This window comes from Pteronotus mesoamericanus, unplaced genomic scaffold (assembly GCF_021234165.1).
Source record: "Pteronotus mesoamericanus isolate MK-2021 breed Mesoamerican mustached bat unplaced genomic scaffold, CSHL_Meso_final scaffold_507, whole genome shotgun sequence".
Taxonomy (NCBI): domain Eukaryota; kingdom Metazoa; phylum Chordata; class Mammalia; order Chiroptera; family Mormoopidae; genus Pteronotus; species Pteronotus mesoamericanus.
The window spans coordinates 654,654-675,365 of NW_026555319.1; the positions used below are offsets into that span (position 1 = coordinate 654,654).

Sequence of the window (20,712 nt, forward strand, 5' to 3'; positions counted from 1 at the left end):
CACCCGAGCACCGGGTGCTTCCCAGAACACGCTGGGCCCAGTTGGTCGTCAGCGAGCTGTGGATGTGGGTAGACGTTTCAACAGGGTCAAAACACCCTTCAACTGCGGGAGGCGGGAAAAGCTAGAGACAGCGCAGGCTGGAGGGCGTCACGCCCGGGAGGGGCTGTGCAGCGACCGCCGCCGCTCCCTGGGTCCCGGGAACACTTCTCTCTGCGCCTGCCGCCCCCAGTCCCCCCACAGCCCTGTAGCCTTGATGGACAAGTACCTGTGCGCTGTCGCCCCCTTCCTTCTGCAGGAAGAACTGCTTCTTAAACTCGTAGTAGGCGTTGTACTGGTGCCAAGGCTGGAGGAACTCAAACCTGCGGACACGAGAGGGAGCCGGCGGGTCACCCACCAACGCACTTGGGCCCGGCGCGGGGCCGCACGTCAGGGCGGCCCCCGTGGCCTCGAGGCCGGCGCGGCAGCCACAGGGGCGCCCGACCTGCTCCGCAGACGGGGAAGGGGTGGCCGGAGGGCAGTGCTCGCCCCGCCCAGGCCTCCTCGGCCGCCCGGCCTCGCAGTCTGTTCACCAACCCCCAAAACCGTCATTTGATTAGAAAACAGCAGCAACAAAAAAACAACGCCAAGCTGTGTGTCTAAATTTCTGTAGCAGATTCCTGAAAGGCCCAAATTCCCACCTTTTGAGGAAACTTCACCATTTTACTTAGAAAAGAAATTAGTAAGTAAACATTACTAAATAAGTGAGACAATAAAAACCACCACCCCAACTCTAAGTAATTTACATTATCACAATACGTATCTATCTGAACACATACAGATTAAAAACATTAAAAAAAGGAGTTACGCAGCCAGATTTCTTTAAAAAAGCTGACCCGAACCCCGAACGCCAGCAACGCCACCTGAACGGAACCCCCCTCACCTCTGATCATTCTTGGCGCGAACGCTGGTCTCGAACTTGAGGCCGTTCCGGGCCACGTACTCGGCCAGCTTGTCGATCACGGGCTGGATGTCGGGGGGCGGCGGGATGATGGCGGCCACGGGGGCGAGGGCGCTGCGGGGGCGGGGGGCGTCCAGTCACGGCCAGGCCCCGCCTGCGGGCACCACGCCGCCCACGGGGACCACAGCCTCCCTGCCGGTGCGAGGGTGTCGGGGGCCCCCACGTCGCCGCGTCCCCCAGCGCTCCCCTCAGCGCGAGCGAGTTCCCCGAAGCCACCAGGAGGAACCGAGTGCTGGTTTGTGTTGCGTTTAGGACATCGGAGGCCAGCTGGCGTGACCCGCCCCCTTCACCCCGCGTTTGATGGGGCAGCGGGGCACTCATGCGGAGGCACCGGCGCGCGCGGCCCCACGTGCAGAGGCCTCGTTTCAACCCAAAACAGCCCAGCGCCGCAGAGGCCCAGGACGCGGTGCTCGCTGGGCCCAGGAGGGCGCCACCCGCGGCCTGCACAGTGCTGGGCCTGGGGCACTGTCCCTCCATCGCCGCCCGGCGGCCGGCGAGGCGCCCCGATCGGCTGCAGGGAGCGCGGGGCTGCAGCCGCGGCCTGCACGGGCGAGGGCGGCTCGTCTGAGGGCCGCCGCGCGAGGCTGCCCGGGACTCAGTCACCTTCCAAGTGCTCAGACCTCACTGCTATGTGTTAGGACAACTTTCGCGGCCCCATCAGCTCGGGACCTTGGGGGTTCAGGTGATAAATACTCGGGTGACAGAGGGCCCCCCGCCCCGAGCACAGGGGCTGCCGCAGCGGCGCGTACCTGGTGGTGATGGTGGTGGAGGCCGCCCCGCCGCTCGTCTCCACGGTGGTCTGGGGCGGCGGCGGCGTGGTCCCGGGCGGGGGCGGGGCGGCGGCTGCCACCCCGCTGGTGCTGGACACGGCCACCGTGGCCGGCAGGGCGCTGTAGTAGGTGGCCACGTCGACCCCTGGGGGCGGAGGCGCCAGGCAGTAGGTGCCGTCCGGGAGCATGTAGTAGCTGTAGTACATGGCCGCCACTGTCGCTGTGAACACACGTGCGGGGTGAGGGCGGCAGAGGGCGGGCTGGCACAGGGCTCTCGCCACGCGTGAAGGGGCGCCTTCCAGGGCGGCGCCACTCTGCCCGCCCGGACCACGTGGTTCCCACGAGCCTCTGGCACCAGAGAGGCTGCCCCGCGACACGTGTCTGGGAGGACCAGGCGACGTCCAGACATGCAGTGGGACGGCGGAGCCCGAAGCAGCCGGACGCGGGCTCCCCAAGGGCAGCACCCGCCGAGGAGGCGGCACCCTCTCCGGCAGCAAAGCCCCCCCGCCTGGGGGCTGCCCCGGTGGGACCGGCCCCGGCGGGTGTCCCCAGGCGACCCCGACTCCCCATCCCCTGGGCCCCCGGCTTCCTCGTGACACCTCCGTGCTGGCGTCACCTGTCCGAGACGCTCCGCGTGCCCGGGGCCCCCGTGCGAGCCTCTGCGGGACAGCGGCCGCTGTTCTAGCCACCGGGAGTCCTGCGAGCTCATCCATCTTTTCTGTGCGTCGGGGGAAGAGTGTTTGGAACCAATAATACCACAAAATATGAGATAATTGGACTAAAAATGTTCCTTTCTAATCCTGTTGTAGATAAGCAGCCAGTTCTGACTGGAGATTTGGTTTTTCTCTTCACTAGAAAATGGGTGAAAGGCTCTCCTGCACAAGGAGCTTTACTTTGATTTTCCATAAATTCACTTTAAAAGTTTTTACAAACAGTGAAAGCTTCATACGGACCGTGGTCACCCGTAAGGGGCCCCCAGGGAGACAGCAGCACAGGGGCCTCGCCTCCTGCTCAGGGTGGAGGCTACAGTCCACGCGGGGACACGGCAGCCGGACGTGTCCGGGGGCAGGAACGGCAGGCCGCTCGGCACTCGGCCCACTGGCCTGGCCAGATGGAGAAACTGACCCGGTCGGTCACATGCAGGCTCCTCCTGACCCAGTGCGGCCTCCAGATACAAACACATGCTTCTGTGGGACCCAACACGAGCCCCGGGAGCGTGCCGAGCCCCCTGGGCCGCCACGCGCCCAAGGCCTGTCCGCTCACCCCAGGGCACAGCTGCCCCATGAGAAGACGTGCGCCCGCCGTGAGCGCGGAGTGCGGCCCCGCCCCCAGACCTGCCCCGTGCAGCCAGGTCGCTGGCGGAAAGGCTGGCATGCTGCTGCCAGCCAGTGTCACAGCTCGGCCAACGACAGGCACACCGTGTCCTGTCCCGGACCGCCAGCCTCTCGCCTAACAAAAGCAAAATACATACGAAATCGTGGCCACAGCCAATGAGACACATGAAGTCATAAAAACAAAACGGCACAAAGTTAAGTTACAGCTAACAGCATGCATTACGCAACTGCGATTTAATGCATTCTTCATGTAACACAAGTGAACTGCTTCTAAACCTGAGTGTCTTTCCTTTGGAAGCACTAGGACGCAGGCTGACCACCAGCCTCCTCGACCTTCCCGCGTGGTCCATCCCATACAGTTAAGGCACAGTGTTGAACCTGGGGGCGCGAGGCCGATGGCGCGTTCACCTCCCTCAGGACCCCCCGCCCCCAACGCCTGGGAATGCCAACATCTCCGTGCACAGCTGACCCCGCAGGAAAGGCCGTGTCTCTAGGTGTCAAAATGAAGCCAAACCCCCACCTGCGGCCCTGCACTGCACTCCACTCTCACGCTGCCGCCGCCGCAGGCGGGAGCCACAGCAGACAGACACCCAGTCCTTCCCAGCAAGGTTTAATGACACTGCGAGGAGACTGGGAATTTGAGAATCTCCGTGTCTCCAAACAACGCGACGGCAACAACACCTGGCAGGAGAGGGTGTGTCCAATTTGCCGGCACTGGACACATTCGGGCAGCGCCGCACCCGAAGCCGGGAACCCACCACCACCGAGGCAGCCGTGCGAATCCTTGTCTCTCCCAGGGTCTCGCTGTGAGGGCTGTCGGGATGAACACACGTCCGTAGGAGGTTGTCTGCGAGGCCTAGGCAGGCGGTGCCCGCGCCGGCGACAGGGCGAACCACAGCCAGAGCCCCCGCCGAGCCTGGCCCCGCACCGCCCCCACCCCGCGCCAGGAGACTGTGCACCCCGCATTTCTGATGGTGGCACCTCCGTGCAGTGTCTTCGCCTGCCCTGAGCTCCTGCGAGGTTTCGCCTCTGGTACCAAGCCTCCTCCCCCAGTTTGTAAGCAGGAAACCCACCCAGTGACCAGCTCCAGACAGGAACGTGCTACTTGGAGAGTTCAGCCTGGCGTTTAAAGGAGGTCTCTCTTTAGCAAATGAACTTGCTTCCAGAAAAGCCTCCCCTGACCACGATGTAAACTCTTCCTTGGTGGCTCTCAAGAAAAATGTTTTACGTTTTTAACACTATATTGAGGCTTTGGAGGCTTGTTACATAAAAACAGGTTCTACAGAGCTCTGGATGGACAGGAAGTGGCGTGGCCTGTGGCGACCCGCCTGTGGCGACCCCACTGTGGCGCTGGGGAGAGGCAGAGGCCCACAGGCCTTTGGACAAGGGGGGCTCTGTCCCTGAGTGGGGAGGGCCTCCTGCTCTGGGACAATTTTGGAACCTCCCAGGGAGCAGAGGACAGGTCTTCCGGAGAAACAGGCACTGGGAAGGGAGGACACAGGCTCCTGGGGGGGAGGGGGGACGGGGCCGCAAGGGCAGGGCTGAGCCAGCAGCGGGACTACACTGTCCACGGGAGCAGGGGGCGGGCCGCGGGCGCGGCAGCAGCAGAGAACTGGGTCTGGAAGGACACACCCAGGCGACCTCTGAGTGCCTGGAGCTAGGGAACACAAAGGGAGGGAATAAAACACCCGGGGAGCCAGAAGGGCCGGAGCCGGCCGTGCGTGCGGGGTGGGCTGTGCGGCTTTTCTGCAGCTGGAGCACTTGCAGCGGCATTCACGCTTCTCAATGGTTAAAATCTACAGGAAGCGGTCATGTTTCACGAGGCAAACATTCTATGCCATTCAAATCCGGTGCCCGCAAGCTCTCTTCTGCTGGGGCTACTGGCGCAGGACCTCTGCCCACAGTGGCAGCGTGACCGGAACGGGGGAGGCGACCGTGCCTGGGCCTCCACAGAGAAGGCTGCTGCCCCGACATCCCAGCCGGGGGCTGCACCAAACCCTGCAGGGCCGCCCCAGCGGCAGACCAGCGCAGAAACCACCGACGCGCAGAAAGAGACGACCCGCGGGGGCCGCTGCGGCCTTCCAGGCGGAGAAGCCTGCGACCGGCGTCCTGAGGCACAAGGGAAGCCACCGCTGGGCAGCGAGGTCGGGCTGCAGGGGCATGCGGCGCCGCTGCCACGGGCCAGGAGAGCTCAGGGATGCGAGCTGGTCATCGGGTGACTGTGTCTGAGTGTCAGCAAGGCGGCCCGCACCTGCAGGGTGGGGACAGGAAGCCACCCTGCCCGCCACAGTGGCCTTCAATCCAGAAACACTCAGGGACGCCCCTGGCGCCAGGCCTGTGTGACCCAGCCTGTCGCTCTGCCAAGCGCTCATGCGTCAAAAGGCAACAGACATTTCCAAACATCACACCGCAGAAAACAGCACCCAAGAGCCATGGGAAAAAACCTCCAACCAGCAAACCACACAGCTGGTCGGTGGCCGAGGCCAGCCGGGCCCGGCTTCCTGGTGTTGGGAAGGGCCGCGCCAGGCCCTGGTCTGCGAAGGCCACAAAGAAAGAAACTGCTCCCCAATAATTTTATACCAAATAAGTATTCAGCCTCGCACTGCGGTGGGAGGCAGGCATTTCTCAAGTCCGAGAGACGTCGTGAAGCACGGATCGTCAAGTTACTTGTTTATGAGATTCAACCCCCGAGACACAAACGGGATACAGAGCTGAAAGGGGAAGTTGTGGTGGAGGGGACCCCCCGCCCCCGGAACCGAGATGGACCGCGGAGGGACACGGGGAAGGGGCAGCTGCGGCCGGAGCGCGGTTTCCAGGATTTCTCGCACGGGCAGCGCCGTGTTTCTCACGAAAGCAGGAGCTCTGGGAGCGACAGGGAGGTGTTTTACCAAGCACTTAATTTCCTCTGGTTTCACAGGTAATGAAACCCAAGATAAAAAATACAGCTTTAAAGAAACCCTACAATTTTGAGCTCTTTAATGTTATCCTAATGTTTAGAACTGAATTCTTGATATGGGAGGAATTTTACTTGCCATTACTTCGCTGTGATTTCTGATTATAAGGTTCATGTGTTAAATTCAAGTTTGAGTTAAAACTCATTTCCACTCAGCGCAAGTGCTTCCACCCACACTGCCCCGACCCTGCACGTGACGCCTGTCACCTGCAGGCGTGAGCCTCGACGTTCCGTGCCCCGCCAGTCTTCCCACGGGGCGAGGACGCTCCCCCAGGGGCAGAAGCGCCTGTTGCTGACGGTGGGGTTTTGGGTCATAGTTTTACTTTCCTCTGCTTCTCTTACAATAAAGCCATTTTTTTAAAAAGGGGCTTGCAAGGTAAGCGAAGCACAAGGTCATGATTTTGCAGGAAAAAAAGAAAATGCCACAAACACAATAGCCAAATGACACTTAAAAAATGGAGAGAAGCCAGAAAATAGCAAGTCAGTCACATGATATGGTTTAATTCCACTGACGCTATTTATAGAATGAAACGTTATAAAAAACGAAGTTAGCCTTTTATTAAAAAAAAAAACAAACCCATACTATAATATTGGGCAGTATTTCAGTATTATTGCTTCCTGCACAATTAACTATATTAGACTCTTCTGCAAGGATTTATAGCTAAACAGCAGAAGACAACTAAATCATAACAGAAAACAAAGGACATGAAATACAGTTCACCGTCAGGCAGACAAATGAAATTTTCTATTTTCCCGTACCTACATTTAAGGAGTTTCTAGGAGCGCGTGCGAGAGGCAACCAATCGATGTTTCTCTCACACTGGATGCTTCTCTCCCTCCCTCTCTCTCTCCCCCCATTCTCTAGAAATAAATAGCTAAAATTTAAAAAAAAAAATGAATCACAAGGGACGCCTGCGTGCCCCCGAGGTGACGATTACACAGCCAGTCACATCGCAAGGAGGGCGGGCTGGTGGCCGGGCCACGGGCTGCCACCCCAAGGGCTGAGTCAACAGCCTGTGGCTGCGAACAAAACCGCGGAATTGCAAAGAATGCACTCAGGACACCAATTTGGATTCACAATAAGCATCAGATCAACCTGCATTTTTCTGAGGGCCGGAGGTCCCGGCAGTGCAGGCGGATGGGAACGGGTCACCCCGGCCCCCAGCCTTCCTCGGCCCACAGCGCCGCCCCAGGACAGACACCTGCAGAAAGGCTGGCCCCGTCCCTCCCGCCGGCCCCCTACCCCCAGCAGCCCCGGGGCCCCTCGAGTGCACCCCCCGCCCCGGACTCCTGGCTCCGTCACTCCCCTTGCAGCTCTGGCTGCACGCACCGCAGGAACCCTGGGCCGAGGGTCCGTGCGCCGGCTCGCCCTCCACGCTGAGCACAGGCCCCCGCCCACCTCCTCCTTGCTTTGTGACAGCGGAAAAGTGGCACCTCACTAGGTTGTGCCTCTGCTTCTCCTATTTAAATTAATTATTACGAATTCCAAACGTGGATCTGTGAAATAACAGTCAACAGCCCAGACACCTCAATTCTACCCCAAGACACGGTTCCGACGTGTCGTGTGCCCGCGTGTGCGCCTTCCTGCTGGAAGTTCCCGGGACGGCCGCCGCAGTCTGGTGCGGGGGCACGTGACTGCGGGGGGGCAGCAGGCCTTCGTGAAGGTAGGGTCCCCTTGCCTTTGCGAGTCGTTCACACCGCAGCTCCTTTCCCATGGGAATCCTCTTTTCCTATTGGACTGTAAAAGCTGTTTTTCTACTGGATTATTAGCTTGTTTTCCAACTCGATTGTAAAAGCTGTTTCTATATTAGACAGCTTTCTCTGCTTTCTCAACAGTTTTATTTTTTCCATTAGTTGAACGTGTCCGTTGACTTAAAATAGATGATTCTTTATCTGTTCAGGCATCCTTATTTCTGAACAGTTTTCACATCTGCACTTATATCTGAGAGTGATTTTGCTGCTGGATGGGAGGTAACGCCGCTTCTCTGTCCGTGGGCGCCTCCCTCCTGAGGCCAGGCCTTGTGCGGACGCAGCCTCGAGGTCCTGCCCACCCCTGCCCCGGGCCGGTCGCCCCCGCCGACAGCTGGGCCTTCGTCTTCCACTGCCGTTTTCAGCCAGCCATACTGTCGTCACCTTCTTATGAAAATTTATGCCAACAGGTGGAACTTGAGTGAGAAAACATACGTTTCTGTGAAAATGAAAAAGTCCTTTCGAAAAGCAGAATAAAGGGTCAATTATTTTTAAAAAACTATTGTGGAGCTGGTGGAGGGAGAGGCACCTTTCAGTGCCTTGAGGTGGCAGGGAGCACATCTTGAATCCGACCCAGAGCGCCGGGCGCTCGCCTGACTGGGGCTGCACGGCCCCCCCGCCGGCCTTGTGTTCCAGGGGAGTGGGCGTCCCAGGCCTGGGCCACCGCCTCTTGTTCAGCCGCCAGCGTCCTCGGCCCCGAGGGCCCTCCCCGGCCGCGTCGCACTCGAGGAGCCAGCAGGGCGCATGTCTCTTCTCTGCGACTCTTCTCCAAACCGGGCACATTCCTGCTCACTCTCTTCCGGACAACTCGTCCGCCTACAGGTGAAAGGCCGCACCTGCGGAGGCCTGAGCGCAGGGCTTCACACTGATCTCCGCCAGGGGTCGTCCTGGCCCACGGCTCTTCTTGGAAATGCCCCCCCCCGGCCCCGTGCCCTGGACAGGCAGCTGTTGGGGCGACACCCAGGGCCCACGCCCCCAGAGGCGCCCCTGGTGGCGCTGGTCTCCACCGGCACTGCCCCTGCCCTCCTCACGGCCAAGGCCCACGAAGGGCCTGCGCCAGACACCCGCGGCACCACCGCTGCACCACGCCGCCTGGAGCCAGGCCTCGGGGGCCCTGAGCCACGTGGGCTCCACGCGGCAGCTCTGTGACGCCGCCCCTCCCCCGCAGCACAGGCAGGCACCAGGGAGCAGCCCCGGGTCGGCCAGGTGTGTGGAGCTGCCTTGTGCTTTCACAAGTTATGAAGGTACTGCCAGCATTTGTAAACGGGGCTATTTCACCTTAACATTCTGGATCCCTCACTCCTGTAGAAGACCTGAGCCTTGGCCCCCGCCCCGCACAGCCCACCCCAGCTAGCCAGGCACCGCTCCGCCTGCGGGGCTCTCCCCGGCGCTGGGCGGCTCGGTCCCCAACGCCCGTCAGCCTCACAGCGGGTGCTCAGGACAGCCCTTGCTGAGAGGAGGCAGCGGCCACTCGCTGGTGCCCCTCCTAGGGCACTTCTGGTCAGGCACCGTGGGGTGGGCAGCGAGCCAGGACGCCCTGGCTGAGGGCTGGACGGCAGGGCTTGCACAGAGCGGCCCCGGGTCCTCCTATGGCTCACTGTGGCCTCTGGGGTCCCCGCTGGGCTGCAGGAGGGACTGTGACGAGCCCCCCGGGACCGGCGGCCCCTCTGGTCCCTGGTCCGATGCCTCAGTCCAGGGCTGACCCAGGCCTGCTGCCCGCGCCAGGCTCCGGCTGCACAGCTCAGCCGGGGCAGGAGCAGCCGCGTAAGGCCGGCCCTGCTCTTCGCTTTCAGCGTGACAGCCACGGCCCGCGGCGGGACCTGCGCCTCGGGAGGGCCCCTGCCCTCTTCCAGAGGCTTCTCGGTGCAGTGGCGCAAGGTTCACTAAGCGACCGAGGTCTGAAGGCTAGCGATGCTGAGTCAGCAGGTCACGGCGACAAGGGACAGACCCCAGGCCGGGTCCAAGGCTCGCGTGGCAGAGGCCGTCTGGGGCTCAGTCCCTCCCCGAGTGGCGAGCGCTGTAGGCGCGCCCGTCAGACCAGGCTTCCTCCCAGGCGAGGGAGGCGTGAACGCGAGTCCCCGCGGCTTCGCCCAAGGTTCCCCTCGTCCCACATCCGGCCTCTGAGGGGGACCATGTCAAAAGCCCCCAGAGTGAGAGGACGTCAAACACTTCCAAACGGTTCCCAGGCGGACCGTCAGGATCGGCCCCTGTGAGTGATCCCCAGGTGACTGAGGACCGAGACCGCGGCCAGCGCGAGGCGGCGGGGGCTGCGCGTGGCTGTCAGGGCAAGTGGGTCTCTGACGCAGCAGCGGTGACAGACAGCCCCGCCCGCCGGCCACGTCCACCCTCCCCGCTCTCAGCACAGCTCTGGCTCGCTCAGGCCCGCTGCCTGCCCAGCCGAGAGCCCGGTTCCCAGCCTCCGGGAGGGACACAAGGCCACGCAACCCCTTCCGGGTCCACGGGAGCCAGGGAAGCCCCTGGAGAAGGGCAGCGTCCACCGGCACCCACGCCCGGCCGCTACGCCCCCACAGCACCCTCCCTGGACCACGGAGGGTGCTGGGCGCGGTGACAAGCAAAGGGACGAGGCCGCGAGCTCAGGACGGCTCCACAGTGAGACGGGCACCTCCACCACCCACGGGACCCTGCCACCGGGCCTGCCGACGGGCCGAGGTACTCACAGTCAGCGGGGTACTCGGCCTGCGAGGGCGGGGCGGCGGCTCCGTCTGCCGAGGGTGGGGCGGGCGCGGGGCTGTCGGCCTGGGCCTTGCGCACCAGCGCGGCCAGCGGGTGGTCCGGGTCCACCACCTTCAGGGGCTGCGGACAGAGGGCGCACAGTCACGCGGCGCTCTTTGACGACAGGAAGGCCAGCTCGGCCCAGCACGTGCACGCACGCGCGCAGACGCCCCAGGGTGGCTGCGGTGCCCTCAGGCGCTGAAGGGATGAGCGTTCCCCGCGGGAGGGAAGGAGCCCAGGCCTGGCCGCCTCCCAGGCCACTCGAGACCGGAAACTCTGTCCACCCTCAGAGAAGCTTCTGGTTTCTAATCACCAGGACGTTTTAAGCCCAAAGGTTCACAGCCCCGCCCCGCCAGGCGTGAGCAGGGGCCCCGGGGACCCTGCCCCATCCAGGGGCACGGAGGGCCCGGGACTGCGCACGCGAGGACACTGCAGGGGGGTGGGGGTGGCGGGAGGCGGGGGCGGAGCGGGCAGGGACCCGGCTTTAGGTGACAGGCTGGGCCCTCGAGCCCGGCCTGCCACAGCAGGGACCCCGTAGCGGTGAGTGCAGTGCGCTCGGGTGTTTTATAAAGTGGGATAAACGGAGTCACCCCGCGCAAGAGACAAAATGCAGAGTCGACCTCAAAGACGCCAAGAAAAACAAAGGTCTCCCGTAAACCGCAGGCTCCCGAGCACCGTGCGAGATGAACCGAGCAGAGGCCCCGCGGGGCAGCCTCACCTTCATCAGCTCCTCCAGGCGGCTGCACTTCTTGGACGCGAACAGGGACGGGTGCAGGTAGCTCCCGTCGCCCTCGTCCTCGTCGTCCTCGTTGTCGGAGCTGGCGCCCGGCTCTGGGGAGGGAGGGGGGAGGGGAGGCGCCCGTGAGCCCAACGCGGGGCAGGACACCGATGGGGCCTGGTCGCTTTTTGGTGGTCTGCCCAAAAGACACCTCTGGAGATGCTCCGCACGCTGCTGGCACGGTGCCGGTGCCGGGCAGGCGCCGGGCGGGGGGCCTGGGCTTGCCCGCTGCCCGCCGGTGCGCACGCGTCCAGAGCTGTTGTGCGTGTCAGCGTTTTAGCAAGAAAAGGCAAAAACCTTACCAATTTGTGAAATGTAAGGTAACAGCAACAGGTATTGTTTAAGCTACAACACACACACGGAGACAATGAGAGCTGTCGCAAGACTCAGACAACTGTTTCTCAAAGTCGCGTTCCCGCTGAAGAGAAACAACTCAGTGGCAGACGTGGGCAAGGCCGCTGTCTGTGGCTGTTGTTCAAAACCGAGTGCACTGTAAGAATTCCAGATTTAGATACTGTTCTAAGAGCAACAGGCAAGGGCAGAGATGAGGAAAAAGGAGAGTAAAATCGGCCCGTCGCTCCTGTGCACATGGCCAGCCCAGCCCGGCGCCTTCGCTGGCCAGGGGGCCCGCGGCGGTGCCCCGCCCCGGCAGCTTTCTGCGGACACGCCCAGCAGCCATGCAGGGAGGCGACGGCCTTCAACCTCGCTGGCTAGCTCTGACAGCATCAGCATCTAATGACCCGCCACCTGTCCACGAAAACTTAACTAAGACTCCAATCTCTTTCTGACTGGTCGAGAAGAGCCTCCGGCGGGTACGTCAGGGGAGGGTGGCGGGTTCGCTGCCCCTCACGGCAGGCTGCCAAGACGCGGCCAAGTGCTCCCGCAGCCCGAGGACGGCGTCCCGGCGCCCTCGCGGGCTCCCCCAGGCCCCCCGCCCCGCGGAGAGCGCCGATGCAGCCCCACGTACTCTGCTTCTCGTCGCCTCTGCCCTCCGCCAGCACCGGGTAGCGCCCTTCCTTCATGGCTTTCTGGATGAACTTGTAGTAGGGGTTGAGGTAGTGGTCGAAGCGCAGGAAGTCGAACTGTGAGTTCCGGGCCTGCCTGGCCTTCAGCATGATCTCGAACTGCGCACCCTGCCGGCACACGAAGCGGGCGGTGCGCTCGATGATGGCGTGCATCTTGGCTGTGGGCGGCTGGGAGAAGACACATCCATGTCATTGGCGCCAGCACTCCAACGCAGACTAACCCTGGACTTCCTGTCGACTGTAAGACCTGAGGCATCTCAGCTGGGAGAGCCCGGTTTGCAGACTGGCGCTGGCCCGGGAGTCCTGCGATATTCGGGGGCGCAGACACCTGCCTACCAAGGCCGGCCATCTCGGCTTTGCGCCGAGCCGACGGCAGCAAACCGAAGCATTTCCACACAGCAGGGGTCTTGCCCCTGGGCCCTATGACGGGGCTCAGGGGGGGACGAGTCCTCACAGGCTGCCTACAGGTCTGCACACACATTTGCATTTTTAAGCAAGTTTCTCAAGGATCTAAGAACCTCTCCTTTTTGTCTCTTGGCTGGAGCTAGTTTTTACAGCGTGGAGACAGCTCTTCGGAGCACCCAGGAAAGCCACCAGCCCACGCCTGGTCCCTCTCTCGGCACCTGAATGCTTTCTCCCTGCCGCCTGAGCCTCGACTGACTGTAGCTGCAAGTCACGGACACCCTACGCCCCGCAAAGCACAGGGCCCTGCACTGAGGCCCACGGGCCTGGGCGAGCCCCCCAGCTCCCTCCCGTGCGAGCGCCCGCCCATCGCTCCACCCACTGTGCCCGCGGCACATCCTGCCACGCAGCCAGGCCCAACATGGAAGCCACAGGCCCACATACGCAGGATGAAGAGATAACACCCGGAAATTACATGCCAATAAAGGGGGAAAGTATTCTCATTACAAACGGGCAATCAAGATGCTCATTGCAAATTCGTTAAATGTAAACGCCTTAATTCTCAAATTAATCCCTGATAACGTCCTTCACACTTCAGTAGGACAAGAGCCTACCACCAGAGCTGTTCCCTGGTCCCAGGGAAACCCGGGTCCACGGCCCAGGCCCACGCTGAGCACAGAGGCAGGGGCCCGGTGCCGAGTCCCACGGGCTGTGCCCGACAGAGGCGAGCCTCTGAAATGGTGTGTCCCACACACGGGCCACGACGGGAGGCCCCGTCAGGGCACGGCTGCTTAAATGAACACACGCTCTCCCCGACATCCCAGCACCTGCTAGTCCAGAATTTCTCACAAGTGGCCCCGTATGGTAAGGCCAAGACTGGGTACGGGAAATATATGTCAAGCCCATGAGAAAACTGGAACGAGCACCTTCCCTGAGAGCCAGGCGGCCTTGAGCAAGACTTTTTAGGCCTCGATGCAGCCGAGGAGCCCTCCACCCTCAACGAGGCCTGGGTCGTGCCCACGTGACCTGGGAGCGAGCCCCTCCTCCTGGCCCGGTGGCTTTGCTAGAACTGCTCCCTTTTCCTCAGAGGAGAACAGGCGGAGACTGACATCTCCCCATTAGCTCATGAGCAGGTCTAAGGCGGAGCGTGCCTGCGGCGGGGCGGCCTGTGGCGGTGGGGGCGCCTGCAGTGGGGAGGGGCCTGTGGGCGGGGGGCCGGGGCTGGCCTCTCACACAGCCGCCCCAGGTAGCAAACAGGACCCGCGACTGACCAGACCACGGCAGAGCCGCACGTACCAGCTCCACGTCGGGCGGCACGTTCAGTCCCGAAGGGGCAACGAAGGGCTCCTCATTCTCATCGACATTTTCAGCCTCACTTTTTTCTGCAAAAGAAAACACACAACTTCAGAACCACGAGCAGGGCAGACGGCACCCACCGGCAGCACACGGCCGTGCAGGACGCAGAGCCCTTGGCCTTAGCTCGTCTCCACCTTTTCTGGGTCATGTCATCTCGAAACACTCTCCAGTTTTCCATTCTGTTCCACCACAAGTAGGCAAAGCCACCCTGACCAATCCCGGAGGGGCGGGGTGCGGCAGACGGAGCCCGCGCGCGGGGCCAGAGTGGAGCGAGGGCTGGCACTCTGGGTGGGTGCCTGACTCAGCATCTGCCCCCACCCTGGCACAGCGGTGGCGGCGGCCTCCCCCCTCAGGGCCGGGGGGCAGCCCGGGGAGACGGCGCGTGTGAGCGTCGGCGGGCATGCCGTGCACGCGGTCCTGCCCCCAGCTCCACTGGCCTGTGAGTCACTGGCGTGGCCGAGGCGCACCCCCTCGCTCCACTGCCGAGTCCCCAGGGCATGGGCACCGCACGGGGCACCCCACTCCCAGGCCTGGCCTCCCCACCGAGCTGCCCAGCGCCACGGCCCGGCCCCCCGCGTGCCGGCTGCTCTCGCCAACGATCAGCGTGCCCGCCCCATCTCCCTCCGCCCCCCAGTGGCTCGCTGAATGAACACCTGTCTGCTGTGTGACACGACGTGCCACACATGAGCGCTTCCTGACTGCACGGTGCCTGCATACCTCTCAACACTCAGATGATCACCAACTGAAAAGGACCTAGGAAGATGCACACAAACGGAGAGGCTGTGTGAAAGCTAACATTCGAGAACTTCAAATCTACTGAGAGTTTTCTTTCAAAGGAGATTAACATTAAGTGAGCAAACAGGGGCCCTTCACCAAAACGAACATCCCGCCCTGCGCTCCGGGCCCCTTGAAGAGGGCGCACAATCCCACAGCCCCCGTCGGGGTTGGTTCTTCTGGGAAGCCAGGGGGTCTAGGTAGGTTTCGGGGAGGATGAAACGCAGGTGGGTTACACCTTCCTCGGAAGGAAGAGCTGTTCAGCACACTTTCTGCCTATGCAGCCCGTGCTCCCCTAGGAACCAGAGATCCGCTGCCTAAACCCGCCCTGGCAGTCAGCCAATGACACGGGGCAGGGAGGCAGGGTCGGGGGGGCAGCAGCCACACAGCTTCGCAACATCCTGAGCAAGAGCTTAAAACCTCAGCACCTCCTTGGGGAATGAGGCCAAAGGTGTGTGTGTGTAAAAGTCTTCTCGTAGCACCCTAACACGATGTGATAGAAACTTTGTTTAAACAGCCTTTTCTTAGTGCTGCCTGTTCACAAAACAAAGCTCTGGGAGAGAAAGAGCTGCCCCAACAGGTGGGCCCCAGGCCCCCCTGTTCTCACTCAGCGGGAGCTGCAGACAAACAGCCCTAGCGACACAGAATAAACACCGGCCAAGTGCAAGACAAGCGCAGATTCCAGTCAATCCAAGCAATGGTTCCCATTTTAGAAAATGGACATGTAATAATGAAAATAATGCTAGGAACCAGGCTGAAAACAGTCTCTGAAAAAGGGGAGAGGAGTTAAATTACACAGGAACGAAGCTGCCATCAAAACACTTCGGCTGTTATCAGAAGGCTTTAAGATAATCAAAAACGTGAGGACAACACAGTAATTTGGAAAAGCAGGGAACGCTGAGACATGTTTATGGCTCAAGAAACAAAAAAATATATATATTTTTTACTTTAAAACAACGCCACACTAGGGGAAAACGGGCTGTCAGTGGTACCGGGTCTCAGCGGAACTGTTTGACATTTGTGCAAGTACATGTGACTGCGTGCGCGTGAGAGAGAGAGATGTTTTACTCACACATGTGGCATTTTATCTATGGTAGTGGAAGTTACACATAAAAAGTCAAGCTGTTTCGCATGGGCCCAACTTCCACGAAAAAATTTCATCAGCAGAGCTACACACACAGTTTTTCCTTTATTTTGCTCATTTCTTTTCCTCATTTACTTGTTTTTCACCCCAAAATTTAAAAAAATTCATCAGCATGTAAAAAAGCAAAGTTCTGTGATTGTGATTACAGAACAAAAAATATGAAATACTGAGGAGCCCTGGCTGGTGCGGCTCCGTGGACAGAGCGCCGATCTGCGGACCTAAAGGTCGCCAGTTCGATGCCCAGTCGGGGCACAGGCCTGGGCTGTGGGCCGCGTCCCCAGGTGGGGGCACATGAGAGGCAACTGATCAATGTATCTCTCACACATCAATGTTTCTCTCCCTCTCTTTCTCCCTCTAAAAGTAAATAAAAATATTTTTAAAATACTAAAGGGAACTTTAAAGAGAAGGCATACTAAAACTTGGAAGAGACACTAAGTCACATTGAAGTTCTTAAAATTCAATAATCAAAACCAAGTTTGACAGTAGTTAGCCCAATAAGCACAGCAAGTCCAAAGCCTCGAACAGGGCTTGGCAACCTCCTTCTGTGAGACGCCAGCCAGTAAGTCCTTCCAGCTCCTCGGGCCCCGCGGCCCCACCTCAGCCGCTCAGCGGCCCCACGGAGAACGTGTGAGGCGGCGGGCGGGGCTGTTGCAGGAGAGCCTCAGACACCACTGGGCCAGCTGGGCCTTTGCTCAGGGCTTGCTGACCCCTAACCTAGGCTGTTAAGAAATCAACCGTATGGGATTTTCCAAAGACAGTCACTTGATCTTGCAAATGACATGTGGCCTCCAGACATTTCCGTCCTCCTCTGGCGGAATGACGGTCATGCACTCTCCTCCCCCGACCCCGCGCTGCGTAGCTCGGGCAGACGCGAGGCAGAGGGTTCGGACGCGGGACAAGGCTGAAGCGACCCAGGCCCTACCACAGCGGACGACTTTTCTGGATAAAGGAGTGGGCGTTTCCTTCTTAGCCAAAGGACATTTCCAGCGATGGGCCCGGAGTCACCACGCAAGGTGCGCAATACCTCCGTATTGGCTGAACGCAGTGAACAGGGGTCTGAGAGCCTCTGCACGAGCTCGCAGAACAGGGCCGCGCACCCCTCACCTGACGGGCGGGAGGGCGGCGGGGGCCTGGGCGCGCGCCCGCCCCACCGCCACCGCCACCCCCCCCCACACGCGGCAGGTGTGTTGCCTGAGGGGGAACTAACCAGGTCCCAAGTCACAGACACAGTCAGCTGTAAACCTGCGACCCTGCAGGACGTGGTTCCAGTTCCCAGACGCAGGTTTCTAAGTCAAATGCCCCCTCTGCTGAAGAACATCCTCAACAGAGGGACCCGTCCTTCCCGCTTCGGCCTGTGGTCCCGCTGCTCCCAGTCGAGGACAGGCCGCCGCTCAGGGCTGCGGCCGCCGGCGCTCGCAGGGCGCGCCCGAGACGCCGGGCGGGTATTCCTGCCCCGCATGACTCCCGGCACTTCAGTGGCACTTTGTCTATATCCACAGCTCAACGGGTGACCCAGAAAAGCATGAATTTAAAGTCCTTAACGTCATGCAAACGTTACTTTAAAACGCTGTGGTCGGCACGCGTCTAGGTCCCACCGGGGCTGAGTAAGCAGAACGCCTTTGCTGCCTCCCGCTCGGCTGTGCCTGGGCCCGTGGGTGCCCTTCCACGGGGCCGGGGCCGGCCTCGGCTGTGGCAGCACGTGGCGAAGCAGGAGAGCCTGGGGCGGCGCAGGCCTGGCCGCCCCGTGCCCCAGGGCAGGCGCCCGAGACAGGCACTGGCACACACGCTGTCGCCTTGGAAACTGGGGACCCAGGGTGAGCCTCGAGGGTCCCAGCGATTCCCAGTCCCGAGCTTAAGAGACACGAGAAACACGAGGCCCGACGTGGAAGCCGGAGTCCACTCTCCTCTCCAGGAGCAGGTCGCGCGCTAGCTCTTAGCTGTGTTTATCCTCCCAAGGGACGCCACCCACATTCCCTCGGCCACAGCGACGGCACAAGGACTCGGCGGCCACGGCTGAGCTCGGCGAAGACGCCGCGGCGCACAGAACGCGCCCCTCACCTCTCTGTTTGGAAGGCTCCTCCTCCTCGGTCGGCTCGGACGGGTCGTAGTAGTCACTCCCGTAGGTGAACCCCACTGCGTTGTAGCTGCCGTCCTCGGCAAGGGCTTCGCTCAGGCGCTTGTATTCTTCCTCTTGAATAAAAATGAGAATTCCATTAACAAAATGGAAATTTACTGAGAAAAAGTTCGTATTTTCCTAAAGTTGTAGCTATCAGTAAAGCATACAACACGCTTTTTCAACCTCTTTTTGAGGCAAGAGTGTTTCTTAAAACTCCCCCTTCACATCTACCGATATGTACTTCTGCCAGTACATGTTTACCACAGACCGCAGAATACACGTCTTTTGTGGAAAATTTCTTCCTGCTAAGAAACTCGGGGATTAAGAACTGCATTAAAGATCGTTAAGGCAAAGACAAGAACATCAATTTTAGTTTATACGATACTGTTAAAGAAGAACAGTTAAAGAGTTTGGTTTTTGTTTTGTCAAATCCCAGTCTGCCCTCAAAAGCTGGGAAAAGTCTTTGTGGCTCTATATATAAACTATCCTGAGGTCCTCCCAGAACGCAAAGACGCCTGTTTTTCCAATCCACTGGGTACTGTCAAGATAATATCAGAAAGAGTGAGTATAAAAAAATGAATGGGAGCAAATTTAAATACTTAAAAAATTGTCAAACGTTTGTTGCTGAAGTAGGTTTTTCTTGAGCAGTACCTTGCCTCGCCTCCTCCTCAAGCAAGTCCGTATGCAAGGCTAAATACCTCTCTTCATCACACAGGGCCTCTACTCGCGCCTCCTCTTCCGAGAGCTGGTAGTCTCTGTTCCAGGTGGAGTGCGCAGCCTCGTACTCGGACAGGTCGTGCAGGTGGCCGCGCCCGTCGTACCTGGAATGCGGACACGCTGGTCAGCGGGAGGAGGTGAACGTCGGGCTGGTTTGTGCGTGAGCTTCACATAGATACTTACCAATTAAGGTAAATAAAATTAACTTTAATAAACATAAAAACTCCTCTCAAGTTTATATGTCATTTGTCTAGTCACATCTCACCTCCTCGTAAACTCGAGTTATCGTAACAAAGCCTAAATTCTTTTCTACGGTACGATAAAACTTACAATTAAAGGCAAACAACCCTTGAATAGCATACGTAGTAGGTCCACCTCACTGGCGGTTCCTACCCTGCCGTTTACGGTTTGGTCAACTAGTCAATGCCATTTGCAAAAAAAAATTTCTGAAAAGTCAAATATCATAGCTTACATTCACACAAACCGAATACATAAATACCTATCCGTAAGAACCAAACGGTCGCACTTTCCTCGCTTCTCTCTGCTAGTCCCGAACTCTCAGGAGAGATCTTCACCAAAGAAACTTGCGTCCATGGGAGGTAAAATCTGGGCTAGGCTCGCCCCTAGCCACTTGGCTGAGGAAATAAGTGCTGGTTATGTGGTAGAGAGACACACATACATAGGAACAGTGACAGGTACATGCAGTTTAAGGAGGTTCACTGTGGGGCAGAGCAAACGTAAGAGCTTCACCCCCCACCCCAGGTCCATGTGCTGCACGGACCACAGGCCCTCTGGCCACGTTCAGGACAAGAGAAGGCGTAGCGTTCGGCTACGCCTTTAATTCAAGGGTTCCACGAAATGCCGCCAACCTGCAACCGTCAGGCCCTGAAGGAGTCGGCGAGTTTCACGTCAAACACTCGGACTTAGGGCGGCATAAACAAATACAGAGAGTCGAACAAAAGTCTGCCTGGTGTTTTAATGCCGACTTTTGTCATGAGGACCCCCGAAAAGACATTCACAAGAAAAAGGGCCAAACCTTCCAGGGTAGCCAAATGACTGCATTTTATTGAATTTCAAAATTACTTTTACTTTGTCATAAACCTCCTTAACTCACAAATGTAGTTCATTCTTTAAAACTACTACACGTGTGCATGTGCAGCGCTTGCTCCCCGCCGGCTTTGGGAGGCCTGACTCGAACCCCGCGCAGGAGCGAAGGGGGACTGGCAGAGCGCTCACACTCCAGCGCCCACCAGCTCCAGGAACAGCGGTCACGAGTGACACTCGGGAGAGGCAAGCGCCCGACAACTCAGGAGCGCGGTGGCGTCGTTCAGTGGCCACGCGGGGCGAAGGCACAGCGGCCGGGAGTAGGGGCCTCGGGCCTGACCCGGCCGCCTCTCTGCTGAGTCCTCGGCGTCTAGAGCTACCGCCAGGGACGGGGGAGGCCTACGGGTCCCTGTGTCCGTCCCGGCCAGCCCAGAGGTCGCCCCTACAGTCTCGTCCAAAGCTGCGCAGAGTCCAGGTTTAACTCTCTTAAACGACGGGCTTCCTCCGCTCCAGGGCATTCCAGTTTAATGGCTGGTGACAGTGGGCTTTTCAGTCCGGGCGGAAGTGCAGTTGCCAAAGCGGCCAAAAGCCGAACCGATTAGCGAAAAGCCCGAGGCGGGGAGAAGAGGAAGGGGCCTGAGAGCAGTGGGGTGGCGGGGAGCAAACGACTTACATCATGCAACGTCACCCTTTTCAAATCAAACATCTTTAGACACCCTGAGGCGGGGCCCCTCGGCCCACAGGGGCTGGGCGCCCCGCGGGGTGGTTTTCTGAAGCAGGTTTGATTGGAAAAGAAGCACATCTGCATCCCGGCGCCTCC

The 20,712-nt window shown here is 59.8% G+C and overlaps 1 protein-coding gene across 3 annotated transcripts in view; it reads right to left on the reverse strand.

The window, feature by feature from the left end:
- Positions 1 to 20,712, reverse strand: part of SFSWAP (splicing factor SWAP) — a 37,155-nt gene that overhangs the window by 15,539 nt on the left and 904 nt on the right. The window contains exons 1-10 of one of the 3 annotated variants that reach the window (XM_054594081.1): positions 19,348 to 19,613; positions 18,830 to 18,952; positions 18,074 to 18,205; positions 14,038 to 14,123; positions 12,282 to 12,507; positions 11,255 to 11,367; positions 10,482 to 10,617; positions 1,747 to 1,987; positions 920 to 1,051; positions 266 to 359 (exon numbers count right to left, since the gene is read on the reverse strand). In XM_054594081.1, coding sequence (XP_054450056.1) covers positions 266 to 359; positions 920 to 1,051; positions 1,747 to 1,987; positions 10,482 to 10,617; positions 11,255 to 11,367; positions 12,282 to 12,507; positions 14,038 to 14,123; positions 18,074 to 18,205; positions 18,830 to 18,839 — 1,170 coding nt within the window. In that variant the 5' untranslated portion in view covers positions 18,840 to 18,952; positions 19,348 to 19,613. Of the gene's footprint in view, positions 1 to 265; positions 360 to 919; positions 1,052 to 1,746; positions 1,988 to 10,481; positions 10,618 to 11,254; positions 11,368 to 12,281; positions 12,508 to 14,037; positions 14,124 to 18,073; positions 18,206 to 18,782; positions 18,953 to 19,347; positions 19,614 to 20,712 lie in introns of those variants that run through there. The other 2 variants (XM_054594080.1, XM_054594082.1) reach the window with 2 other exon arrangements.